Source organism: Peromyscus californicus, unplaced genomic scaffold, assembly GCF_007827085.1.
Source record: "Peromyscus californicus insignis strain IS unplaced genomic scaffold, ASM782708v3 Scaffold_21__1_contigs__length_65335640, whole genome shotgun sequence".
NCBI classification, from domain to species: Eukaryota; Metazoa; Chordata; class Mammalia; order Rodentia; family Cricetidae; genus Peromyscus; species Peromyscus californicus.
This window is the reverse complement of record NW_026294514.1, coordinates 50879810-50892264: the sequence shown is the minus strand read 5'-3', so window position 1 is coordinate 50892264 and position 12455 is coordinate 50879810. Positions and strand designations below refer to the sequence as shown.

Genomic DNA, 12455 nt, shown 5'->3' with positions numbered 1-12455 from the left:
CCTCCCTCCCTCCCTTCTTTCTTTCTTCCCTCCCTTCTTTCTTTCTTTCTTTCTTTCTTTCTTTCTTTCTTTCTTTCTTTCTTTCTTTCTTTCTTTCTTTCTTAGAGCTCAAGGACTGGTAAAAACATAAGAATTCAATGGAGCTTCAGTAGTCTTTTGGCAGACCTGAAGTGACCCTTGAGATATCTGATAAGCACCTGGTTGGGTCTAATTGTAACTTTCAACCAGTATTTCAAAAAATACTGAGGTAGAGAGGAGATGGAGCAGGCTGTTTTTGAAGGCTCTCTCACACATCTGAGCACCACAGTTGTTGTTTTGGTGATGTCGCCCTTTCCTTCCAGTGCGTCATTATGTTTTGACACTACAAAGCTCATGTCAATTGCTTGCTTCTGCCACAGTTGGAAAAGAGACTTCGCTACTGGGTTTCAGAAGGCTGCTTCTCGCCACTTTGCACCAGGTGATAACACTTGAGAAGTAAGTAACTTGATGAACTTTCAATACTTATTAAGAAAATAATGACTAAAATAGTTCCAGGTTCTACCAGTTTCTTCCAATTACATCTTTTTCTCGGATCTTTATCAGACTTACACATTCTTGTCTGAGCAGACGGCTTCTTGGATACCTGAGGAAGCCCACTTCCCACGTTATGCCCCACCCTTCAAAGCTCTGTGTCGTATCTAATGCTCCCTTGCTTCTCTTCTGTATCTTCCTATAGAGATGGTTCGTGCGACCTGGGACCCCTTTCTGTCCTCTTTACAGTTCTATCCCAGGTGTAAAGTAAGCGCTCAGTGAGTATTTGGTGAATAACCAAATAAATGTAAATTTCTTCAAAGAATAAATCTCTTAAATGTAAACAGGGAGTCGTGGGCTTGTTTTTTTGTTCCCGGAATTCCAGGCACTGGTCAGTTTGGGAAGAAAGTCATTTGAGAGAATATCCTTCTTATAACTTGTATAAGCATACATTTTGTAAAAGGAATGCTGTAAAGGAAAAAGCAGAAGGTAGTGGAAGAATGTACTGAAGACCAAGAGGGAAGGTTTATTCCTAACCTGAAATGTCCCCTTGCAGGGAAGAGCCTTCTTAATATTGTATAAGTAGCTCTAAGCGAGCATCACCACAGATGCGTGCTTATCCCATCACCCACCACCTGACACCCTCTCATACCAGAACTGGCTGCCTGTGTCACTGCCAACAAGGGGTCTCATAGCAGAAGGTACCTGAAGCTATAAATTAATATCAGCAGGGGGTCTCAAGTGAGCAACTGCCTAACTTACTTAATAGGTTTTATGTCATAAATCCTATCATCTTTAGTCTTCAGTTCCTTCGTTTGTTGGTAATTTCTCATTTTTCTTGCAGCATTTACTAGGCGTTTGTTTCTAACTGCTGTGTACTGGTAACTTTGAAAACTGTGAGTAAGCTACTCCACCTACTGGGCATCTCTTAGATTACACCAAAGGTCCTAAGGAAGGCGGAGAGAGGCTTGGAGATGGTCTTTGAGATTCTGGAGCGCACACATATATCCAAATCCACTTGCTCCCTTCGTTCTGAAGGCTGCAAGTTTTTCTCCACTGTGTGTTTCTCTCGTTTATTACTGCGAGCTCAGCAGATGATGAGCTCAACTTTTACTCAGCAGTTTTCTGACTTCCTTTCTTGCAGCCTAACTTAAACTAACCGAACGTGGGAACTGAAAACAAAAGGCAGGAGGAAAAGGCTTCCAACTGCACAAAAACAAAACTTGGTAGGAAAATCAAGCATGGAATGCATCTGGGTGTCTCAAGTAGGGTCTGCCCACATCTGCAACTTCATGGCGGTTTGGTTCTGAACATAGATGAGCACTTCGTTCTGTCTTCACAGCACCCAGTACGACGAGCATTGCTCCAAACACATAAGCCTCCGATTTGAGACTATTGTATATTTTGATGTGCAGTGTATTTACTATAAGCATAGAGTTTTCTGCTCTCACAGAAATAGAATGATTTAATTAAAAAAATGGTATTCTTTTTAACCAGGTAGAAAGTATCATATGTTATCTTTTGTATTGTGTTAGAATGTCTGATCATTAAATTTTTTTATTTCAGTTACTGACTTGAATTTCATTTTTAAAATGTTAGCTCAGTGTTGGCTTATGATTAAGATAGAATTTCCAATAATTCTGAATGGTCCTAAATATACTTTAGCCATTTTGAACTTTGCATTTTTATGAAGAAACAACCTCTCCATTCATGATTATAAATTCAAAATATCAATCAACCCTGAAAAAATTAAGGTGTTCTATACACTGGAGCACCACACATTCAATTCTTTTTTCTCTTTTTCTTTCTTTCCTTCCTTCCTTCCTTCCTTTTTTCCTTCTTTCCTTCCCTCTTTCTTCTTTTTTTTTTTTTCAGTCTCACTTTGTAAACCTGGTTGGCCTGGAACTCACAATTTAGAACAGGCTGGCTCTAACTCACAAAGATCCAGTTGCTTCTGCCTCCCAAGAGCTGAGATTAAAGGAGTGTATCACTGACCTCTGTACGATTGGAATTTTTATGTAAAAATAAAGGATCACATCCATCTTATTGGTATTAAAATTTGCTTTCGTCTTTAGTAAACAGTAAAATTATATGTATACAAGAAATGGTTTTAGAATTAATTTCTTTAAGATTTATTATCATTAAGTGTTTGGTTTGTGTATTTATTTTATATATTTCCAAATCCAGGGTCACACAAATATTTTGGGGGTAAAATTGAGTCCTGACTGGAAAACGTTTAAGAAGCCCTGTTCTGAAGGATGCCGTCAGGATACGCGAGCAGGTGGGACAGGCAACCAGAGAAAGCTGAGGTCTGGAGTAGAGGCATGCACAGAAGCAGGGTGACGGTAAAGCCTTGGAATGTGACCTTGGAGGGTTTCAAGTCAGGGCTTGTAGTCTCCAACTACAATTTATTTCCATGTAGGCACAAAATTGGAGCAAAAGTTCTAGGTGGATGCTTGGCACTGTGAGAAGAGATTCCTAGGCCCTCTTAGAAAAGCAAATCTAAAGTTATTTCAAACTGACATTTATTTGTGACAAAAACACAGGCCGTTTATTGAGAATGGAGTAAAATGGAAAGAGAAAATGAATTCTAGTATAGTATTTGAAATCATGCACCCAGGCTGTAATAATTGGTCTACCTGTTTGTTAACTTAATCCATCTAGAACACTTCTCAGGTCAGTGTGATTTCCCATTACACACTGATAACCCACTGCTTTTCTTACTCTCCACTCTTTCTGGATAATTTGAGCATGCTTGTAACTTCAACAGCCGTCTGCCCTGCTCAAGTATTTGACTGCAGGTGTGGAAAGGCAGTAGGGGAAAAAAAAGGTGTTAGATGGCCCTTTTGAAAGCTTTTGCCTTAGAAGAAGAGATAAATAGAAAACTAATTAATTATAAGAAATGTTTATTCAAGGGAATTTACTCCTTTCCCTGGGGGATGATAGAGATGACCATGTTTTCAGACTGGAAGAAAAGAAAAGAAAAAAGAAAAAAAAAAACACAGAGAAGGCAAGGCAAGAAAAGGCCAGTTGGAAGGACAGATCCACCCCTGTGAGACACTAAGCTTGTCTCATGGACAGCTGGATCACAGCAGCGTTCACTCTGCGGACCCGTGAACTCCAGATTGCTCCCGTTTCGCTCAGAGTCTGCTGATGCAGTCTCCTCCCTTTGCCAGAGACTTCCAACTGGGTTTGGTCTTTGGCTCTTTGCTTTGGTAACCCCCGCCCCCACACACACACACATTGTTTCTAGGTGACCTTGTGGCATATAACACCATCTACATGTTTACATGACTAACCCAACTGAATCTCTCTCTGAGCTCCGTCTTCACCACTTTGTCACCAATGTCTAATAGTTGTATTTAAGGTGACACACAGAAAACTTAGGTGTCTACAGAAACCAGCTGTCCTGACTCCTTCCACCATCCAGTCAAGCCCATTATCTGGTACTGCGTTTCCTCTGATGAATTTCAGGATTGGGCCCAAGAGTTACATATTTTTCTGGTAACTGTTAATTAACCCGGTATTTACGACACAAATTCTTCATTGTAAGATGGTGGGCTGCAAAGCTAGACTGACCTTTAGGGCCCACTCTAATCTGTTTCTCTACTCTGCCCAAGAGTAGTCTTCTAAGTTGGTAGACTTGGAAAGTATTACACGGAAATGTAGTTTACTGACAGAGCACTTGCCTAGCAGACACAAGGCCCTGGACTGGATCCCCGGAACCGGAGCAATAAGTGAATTGTATCACTCCGTGATTCACTTTGCTGTGCTAAAAGAAAATACAAATGAATAAGTCTTAGTTACAAGAGATATTTAAACTACACAAATGAACTGGTCCTATTTCATGCTCTGAACTTTACTTCCTGTTCAAAATAAACTCTCTTCTAACTGTGTGCTGTGACCCCATCCGACTACTCCCCCAACAGAGTGAATAGCACAGCTTTTGAAGCAGAGACTAGCATTTGAAGCAAAACAGTGCTTTTCTCTCTAAGCATCCTCAGAGCCTCACGTATGCCATGCCTCCCGGTCCTACACACACACCCACATTCGGTTTTGAGCATAGAGATTCATAAGACACAACAAACAGTGGCTTGTTCTGTGTAATGCGCAAGGAATGCCTGCTTTTGTTTTGAGCCTGTTTGAAAACTCAGCCATATCTTTTATGTAATCTAATCTTCTGCTGTCGGTGAGGGGCTAGCTACAACCTCCTTTTTTTGATAGATGGCAAATACATCTACTTGTTATCCCTCTTCTTTGGTACCTCCATTTTTTTTTCCTCTGCTAGATTTTATTACTCTCTAACAGCACTCCTATTTAAAGGAATATCTCGCAATTTAAAACATTACAAAAACATCTCTGCCCTCATACCACCTCCCATCTCAGCTGTCACTCAAGTTCTCTTTCTAATTATGCCAGACTAGATGAAGATCAGTTCGGCTGCTAGAAAAGAAACGTGGAAAAGCTTGAGTATATAAATACTCCTCCAATATCTCACAGAGGTAGGAAGACAATGAAGGCCAATGAAGCCAAAGTCTAGCAGGAATTCGCTTAATGTGAGGATTACTTCCATCTGAAAAGGCTAAGAAATGATTAGAACATTCAACAGACTCACAGAGTTGAGAGACTATCCAAGAGGTGGTCCTGCAGACCCTTCTACTTGGACAAGACAAACAAGACTCCATGGGTGGGGGGACACAAAGGTGACTGGGTGGGAAGGGGAGGGGGGCTACGGGAAGACTGGATGTAAGGAGGACAGTATGAAATTCTCAAAAGAATTAATACAAATATTTCTTAAAGGTAACTTAAAAAAGAGGTGGTCCTGGTAAACAAGGCTCTAATGAATGGCCCCGGAAGTAAGGGTACTGGGGCAAAGATCAACGCTCACAGGGACTGAAGGTTGACTTTTACATGCTTTCTTACTGATAAGACTGAGGGGGACAGGAATTGCCAGCACTCTTATCTTTTACAACTGGAACAGATTTGCCAAGAATACAGAAGAAGATAGAAAGACTTCTGGAGACTCTAGATAAAGGAATGTTAGAAATATACTTTAATATGACTATGATAAGTGTGCTCAAAGAACTAAAGAGGCCAGATTGATAATTGCAGCATAAGCAAGGGGCTGTAAAGGAGAATCAAATGGGGAATGAAGTAAAAATGTAAGGTTTAAACTAAGAGCTTTGCAGAGCAAATTAGCTATTAACTATAGCTTGGAAGCAAGCCAAAGACACACAGCACATGGAGGAGGCTGCTCTTTTGGATTTCCTTGTTTCTATGGATGAATTAGCTTCTTAGTGTCATAGAAAGAGACACATTCAAAATATTCTGGAAAGAAATAACTACCAAATCAAGGATCCTCTAACCATTCTAAAAATCGGACAGTACTAAGGAAAGATAAAGTAACTGATGTTCACTCACTAAATAGTGCTATATCAGAAGAAGAATGATCCAAGGTCAAATGTTTGATGATCCAGCAAAGAAGGAGTTATCATAGAATACGGTAAAAAAATATAGTTAAAAATGAAGCACATATAGTGTTATAAAAGAATATTAACAATGTCTCATAGGTTTACAATCTGTATAAAACTAAAATACATGACATTATGAACATATTGTATAAGATATGGTTAAATTAAATGCCAGAATACCCATAAAATACTATATGTAGCCGGGCGGTGGTGGCACATGCCTTTAATCCCAGCACTCGGGAGGCAGAGGCAAGTGGATCACTGTGAATTCAAGGCCAGTTTGGTCTACAAAGTGAGTTCCAAGAAAGGCGCAAAGCTACACAGAGAAACCCTGTCTCGAAAAAACAAAAAAAACAAAAAAAACAAAAAAACCTATATGTAGTATTACAAAATACACATACTATTTTTATATCAGCTTTCATAGTTTAAACACTGTAAAGCAATCTTTTAGATGGGCATTAAAATAACACATATTTTAAATATAAAAAAAAACTAATTTGCTGAAAGGAAGAAAAGGAAGAGAAATACAGAGCAGAAGAGCAACATGGAAAGCAAAATGGTCATAGCATTTTAAAATTCAATTGTATTCGTAATTACACTAACTGTAAATGGAATAAATATTCTCCAGTGACCCTATTATTCCTATCTCTTTCATTGTCAAAATTTTTCAAAAGTCTGGACTTTGAAGGTTGTTTTCAGCTTTTAACTCATGTTAATGAATTGCTTCCTTCCAAATTCACTTTATATTACCTAGACTACTTTTGGCAAAATGATCAATGTATGCTATGTTGTATAGTAAAATAGATGTTTTTAAATTTTCACCTAGTAGGGCTTACTTGTAGACTGGGAACTCACTACTTTCTTTCCTAAAACTGTGATATTGTGTTATTTTAGGATATATTCCCTCTGGATTTTGCTTCTGCTTCTCTGGTTGCCTTGCCTACCTCCTTCTCTGCAGACTCTCAAAGCCCAAGTTAAAGAAATGCTACCTTAGGACCTTGATGAACTTCTATAGCTGAATATATTTACCATCTACTATATTATAGCATATTCATTGAATATATAAGTAATTTCTTCCTAGCTCTAACCTTGAATACTCTACAGAGACCTGCCAATAACAATAATACATTAGTTTAACCTAAACTTCAGATCATATACTCATTCGATCTCCTGTTACTTCAGTGAATCATTAGAATTTTACCTCATCAATCATTCTTTCCAGGAAACTCCACACTGCTTCACCTAGGCTATAAACTAAATATTTATGTTTCTGTATTCATATGCTAAAATCTAGTCCTCAGTGCACAGGAATTTGGAGGTAGGATTCTTGGAAGATTAGGTCACAAGAGTGATCCTCAGGAAGGAGATTAGGACCTATTAAGCTACCAAGAGTCTCTTTTCCCCTTTTCCGTGTGAAGACACAGTGAAAAGATGGGACCCTAAAAATGCAGGAAGTGAGCCCTCACCAGCTGTTGAGTCTGCTGGTGATTTGCTCTAGGACTTAGTCCACCCCCCGTCCCAGCACTATGAGAAATACATGTCTTCTACTTGTGAGATGCCCAGTTTGCGGTATTTGGTAAAATGACTTACCATATTCTGTCAATTGTAATTGGACATTTCTCTCCTGCCCACCAGTTCCCAAATACCCAGCAGCCACTTCCCAAATTACCACACAGAGGCTTAATATAAATTATAAATGCTTGGCCAATAGCTCAGGCTTAGTACTAGCTCTTACATTTTGAGTTAACCTATATTTCTTATTTATGCACTGCCATGTAGCACTACCTTTATTAGCATGGTACATTCATGTCCTTCTCCCTCTGCATTTGGTTGACTCCGCCTTTCTTCCCATCATCTTTAGTTTGGTCACCCCACCTATTCTTCCTACCTGGCTACTGGCCAATCCGTGTTTTATTAAACCAATTCGAGTGACAAATCTTTACACTGCACAAGAGGATTATCCTACAGCAGTGAATGATATTGATTCTTGTCCTGAAATATCTTTGGAGAGCATTCTACCTAGCCAGGACCACTATAGCCTGTTGCCTCGGCTGCAGCCCTGGCTTTCTGAGGGCTGCTCCTGTCCGACTCTTGTCACCCTCTAAGTCATTTTCAGCAAAATGGTCAGAATAAACTTTAGAAAATCCCGTGACCTAGGGTATTTTCTGTTTTAGTCAAAAGAACATCACAAAGCAGCTATTTTTATCTTGGGCCCCTGTGAGGCTGCCTCCTGCTTCTTCTCCAGACGAACTTTCCTTCTCCGTTCTCCCTCGTGGGCCACAGTAGAGATTTTTAAGTTCCTTAAACACAATATTCCCTCCCTCCCTCCCTCCCTCCCTCCCTCCCTCCCTCCCTCCCTCCCTTCTTGCTTCTTTCTTCAGCTTAGAGATCCCATATATCTTGCTTTCTTGGCCTGGATAATAACTGTTTATCCACATTTTCTGTCTAGCTCACTTCTACTAAATTCTTTGGTCTCCATTTAAATGTTATTATATTCTTCCCTACACACACACACACACACACACACACTCTGCAGAATTAATTATATATTCACATCCCTTCCTAATTTATCCAAGCTTTTCACTCTTTTCCCAGGTGTTAAACTGGCACTCTCATTGTGTCTCAGCTACCCCTTACTGTCCGCTTTTGTTTCTTTTTGAATGAACTCATTTCATGATCCAGGTCTGTGCAAGCATTGCGGTGCTAACATTTCTCAGCAGAGGGCGCTAGAGGAACACCGCAAGGGAAGGGAGGCGCTTGCTCTGCTCCAGTTGCTGCAGGGTAGACCAGGAGTGTGGGCTTGTGACCAGCAGAAGGCGCTTTATTCCGGCCATGGGCCCGGCACATGCTGTCTCTCTGTGACCCTGCTGCCTTAGCAGGGTCTGGTGGTCACCTTTCTGTGACCCTTACCATATGGACAAACTGTGCAGGTCTCAGGTACACTCTGATGCCTTGCTTTTTCCCGGCTTACTTCCCTCTTACTTCCTTCGGCTTGTTTCCCACAGTCCTTCTGAAACTACTTCTGTTGACAGAGGCTTTGCGACAAGGACGTCTCATGTTCCAGGCCTTTCGGCAGCACACGCATCCTCACTCCGCTGCTATAAATCCGCACCAACCACCAACTGAAGGTTTCCTGCCTCGTGGGGCCCCAAAGGCTTGCTTCCTGTTTATACCCGGACTGTAGACTCCTCGGGCCTGGGAAACCAGTGAGCTGCAGGCCATCCAGTTGTTGAACCCCCTTTTTCCCTTGAACTCCAGCTTTGGAAAGGGAACGGACCTCTTCTGAGTTTGTCCGTCCTGGTATATGCCTTCTTTGAAAAATACTGAGTCTTCTTATATCCTACAGTTACTCTTTTATCAAGGTTTAACAACTGGACGGCTGAGAGCAGTGTGATTGTGCTTGATTGAGAATGCTGTAACTATTCTCTCTAGATACACTTTTATTTGTGATACTAATCAAAGCTACTTGTGGGGTTACTTTCTTACGTTTGTTTCCTACATGGAGCTATAAGCACGAACAGGGCAGGCTCCATATTTGTTTGCCTTCTCCCTGGTGCTTCCATAAGGCGTGGCGTATAAAAAGTATCCAATAAGCATTTGTTGCATGAGTGATTTCTGAATGGGTGAGTGCACTTTCTGCTAATTTATTCAGTTATGTTCTTTGTATGCCTCATTAGCTCTTCTCAGACATTGCTATCTATTTTCCAGATCAGACATGATGGATTCTGGAATGGGTAGCCATAAAAGGCACCTGATTTGGGCTCTTGAAAAATGAAATAATGCTATTTCATTATACTCTCCTATAGTTGCATCAAAAGCCGATGTAGCAATGATGGCCACAGGTACATTCTTCATAACAGCTTTTTGTTACCTGTGTGCTGATCACGAGACCCACATCCCCACCCCCAAAGAAGACTAGAAAACAGATAAAAGTATTCTAAATTTAACTAAAATTACCAGTATAGTTTAAAAGTTGCACATACCTTCCATTCCACTCATACTTTCAAATGCCAAAAGTTTGGTAGGTGATAAAAATAAGTAGATGAGGCAATGAAGAATAGTGGGGATTGTGATAAACTGGGTTGCACATTCTTCATCTGAATGCATTTAATTCAAAGATTCACAAAAACACCACATGAGCTAAATATAGCACCAGCCCTTGACTGCCACCTAGCAGACCCCTCAGCACCAGCCCTTGACTGCCACCTAGCAGACCCTCAGCACCATCCACTGATGGCCACCTAGTAAAGTCTCAGCACCATCCACTGATGGCACCTAACAAAGCCTCAGCACCAGCCCCTGACTGCCACCTAGCAAACCTGGCTGGCCCTTCTGAATCTCAGCAGTCAGAGATCTTAAAATAAGAGATGTTTGATTCAAGGATATTTCTTATATTAGTTTGTTGAAGCAGAGCATTAAAAACTAACATCTACTATGATCCCTATTTTGTAAGAGGAGACAGAAATTGATTACCAATGCAGGGCAAGACAGACTACTTCAGGATTACAGTCTCCAGATGACAGTACGTAAGGTCAGTTATTATTATTATTATTATTATTATTATTATTATTAATCTTAAGTTGGAATACACTTGACTGTAATATTTACTCAATTACAATTAGAATTACCTTAAAAAAGAAAGTATCAAATTTCCAGGGCTGCACTCTTGCCCATTCAGGAGGTAAGGGGAAGGAGAACGTGGGCATGGTTCTAGGACTCCTACAGGCTTCTGAAACATGAATGTTCATGTTTCCATAGGTTGGAAATTGGTGTCTAGTGTTTCCACAATGCTTTCTGGATTGAAAACTTCTTGTCTGTTCCACTTTAACTCAGGAGAACAGAAACCAAGGACAGATAATAATGTCTCATCCTGTTTAGAGAAAAATCCTATTTTCCCGCACTGGAGGGAGACAGAGTTTCTCAATGGAGCTGTACAGTTCACTTTCCTACGAAAGGCAGAGCCGTTCACAGAGCAAGTGGCTCAGAATGTCGGAATAGAAAGTCCCCACAATAATTCAGTATTAGACCGTACTTCACTCTCACAATATACTCATTTCTTTACTAGATATTTTCAGTAAGAAATTAAGTTTGTTTATACATGCACCCAAGTGCACACACACACACACACACACACACACACACACACACACACACACACACACACACACGAGAAATATAAAATAAAGACAGAAGGAAAAAAAAAACAAGATTATGTCATGAATGAGGTAAATAGCCAAAATTCTTGTTTTGAACCCTGATTAGAGGTGGGTCATGAATGTCCCTGGAGGGAAGCCAGAAGATCACAAGGCTGTGGGAGACAGTGCATCCTTTGTTGAGTGGGGGAGTGCATGTATTCTTTAGGACAGGGAGTCTGTTTGACTGCTGACAGCTGTTGAGACTATTTCATGAGAAGACGAAAAGTAGGAGTTCTATATGAAATCTCTGTTGTTATTTTTAAGCATGTTTGCAGTCACTTAACAGAATCAGACACTGGATTGCATCTGGCTGAAAAGACACACATGATAACAAAATGTGAACTGTGGTTTTATATTCATCTAAAGAAGGTCTTTCCAAGCGCATGGGCCCATCTCAGAGTCACCCAGTCACAAACATCTGGGAGGAGGACTGCCTTAGCACACCTTGGGGGACATTCCCTATGTGGTCCCAGCCTTCACCCAGAGTTAGAAATCACCATTCTCATGAAACCTGGAAAATGAAATAGGTATTCCAGGTGACTTGCTAAGTTCTCTGTCTCAGAAGCCTCAGCAACACTGAGTTCTGCTGACAACAGTACACTGCCTGAACTGTGGCCTGGAGAGCTATGCTTTTATGGGTCCATTTTGATTTACCCCGGTACGAGAAACTTATCTTTGGTTCCTATTTTCTTTACAGTGATAATGAAAAGAAATCTGCATAGAGGATGGAAACAGAAGTAAATGAGAAGAAACATGTGCCTTGATTTATGCAGCAGAAGAGAACATAAGTCATAATTCTTTGACTTTTGAAGGAAGAACAATTCCTGGGCAGTCAGAGGGGAAATGACTGTTTCTAGAGTCCTGCCATATAATTCCTTGAACGATACCTCTTGGTCATGGAAGGTTTTAGTCCAAGGAGGTTTTACTTCCCAATGTTCTTTATTCTTACCCATACCAGCCATTACCTTTCTGTGTTTGTAATAGAGGAGATAGCCGTCATGCTTCAACACAAACCACCTCTTCCTCCAGCCCTTCACAAAGCCCGAGTGAGTCCTCTTATGCAGGTAGCCACGACAGGTGGGCCATGGGGTATTGGGACAGCGGCTGATGTCGGATCCCACCACTAGAGTCAAGATGTCTGGACCTACAGGTGTGAATTTAAGATATATATAGTTCAGTGGATTAACATTTTATAACCTTCTGGAGGTACCGTGACAGTGCAGAAGTAATGGATGGAGAAACAGTTATAGTTTTTAAAACAGTGAAACAGAATCCTACC

The 12455-nt window shown here is 40.7% G+C and overlaps 1 protein-coding gene across 1 annotated transcript in view; it reads right to left on the bottom strand.

Moving 5' to 3' along the window:
* Window positions 1-12455, bottom strand: part of LOC128117838 (uncharacterized) — a 118442-nt gene that overhangs the window by 42144 nt on the left and 63843 nt on the right. Inside the window, 1 exon segment of the mRNA XM_052750248.1 lies at window positions 12142-12320. Coding sequence (XP_052606208.1) covers window positions 12142-12320 — 179 coding nt within the window.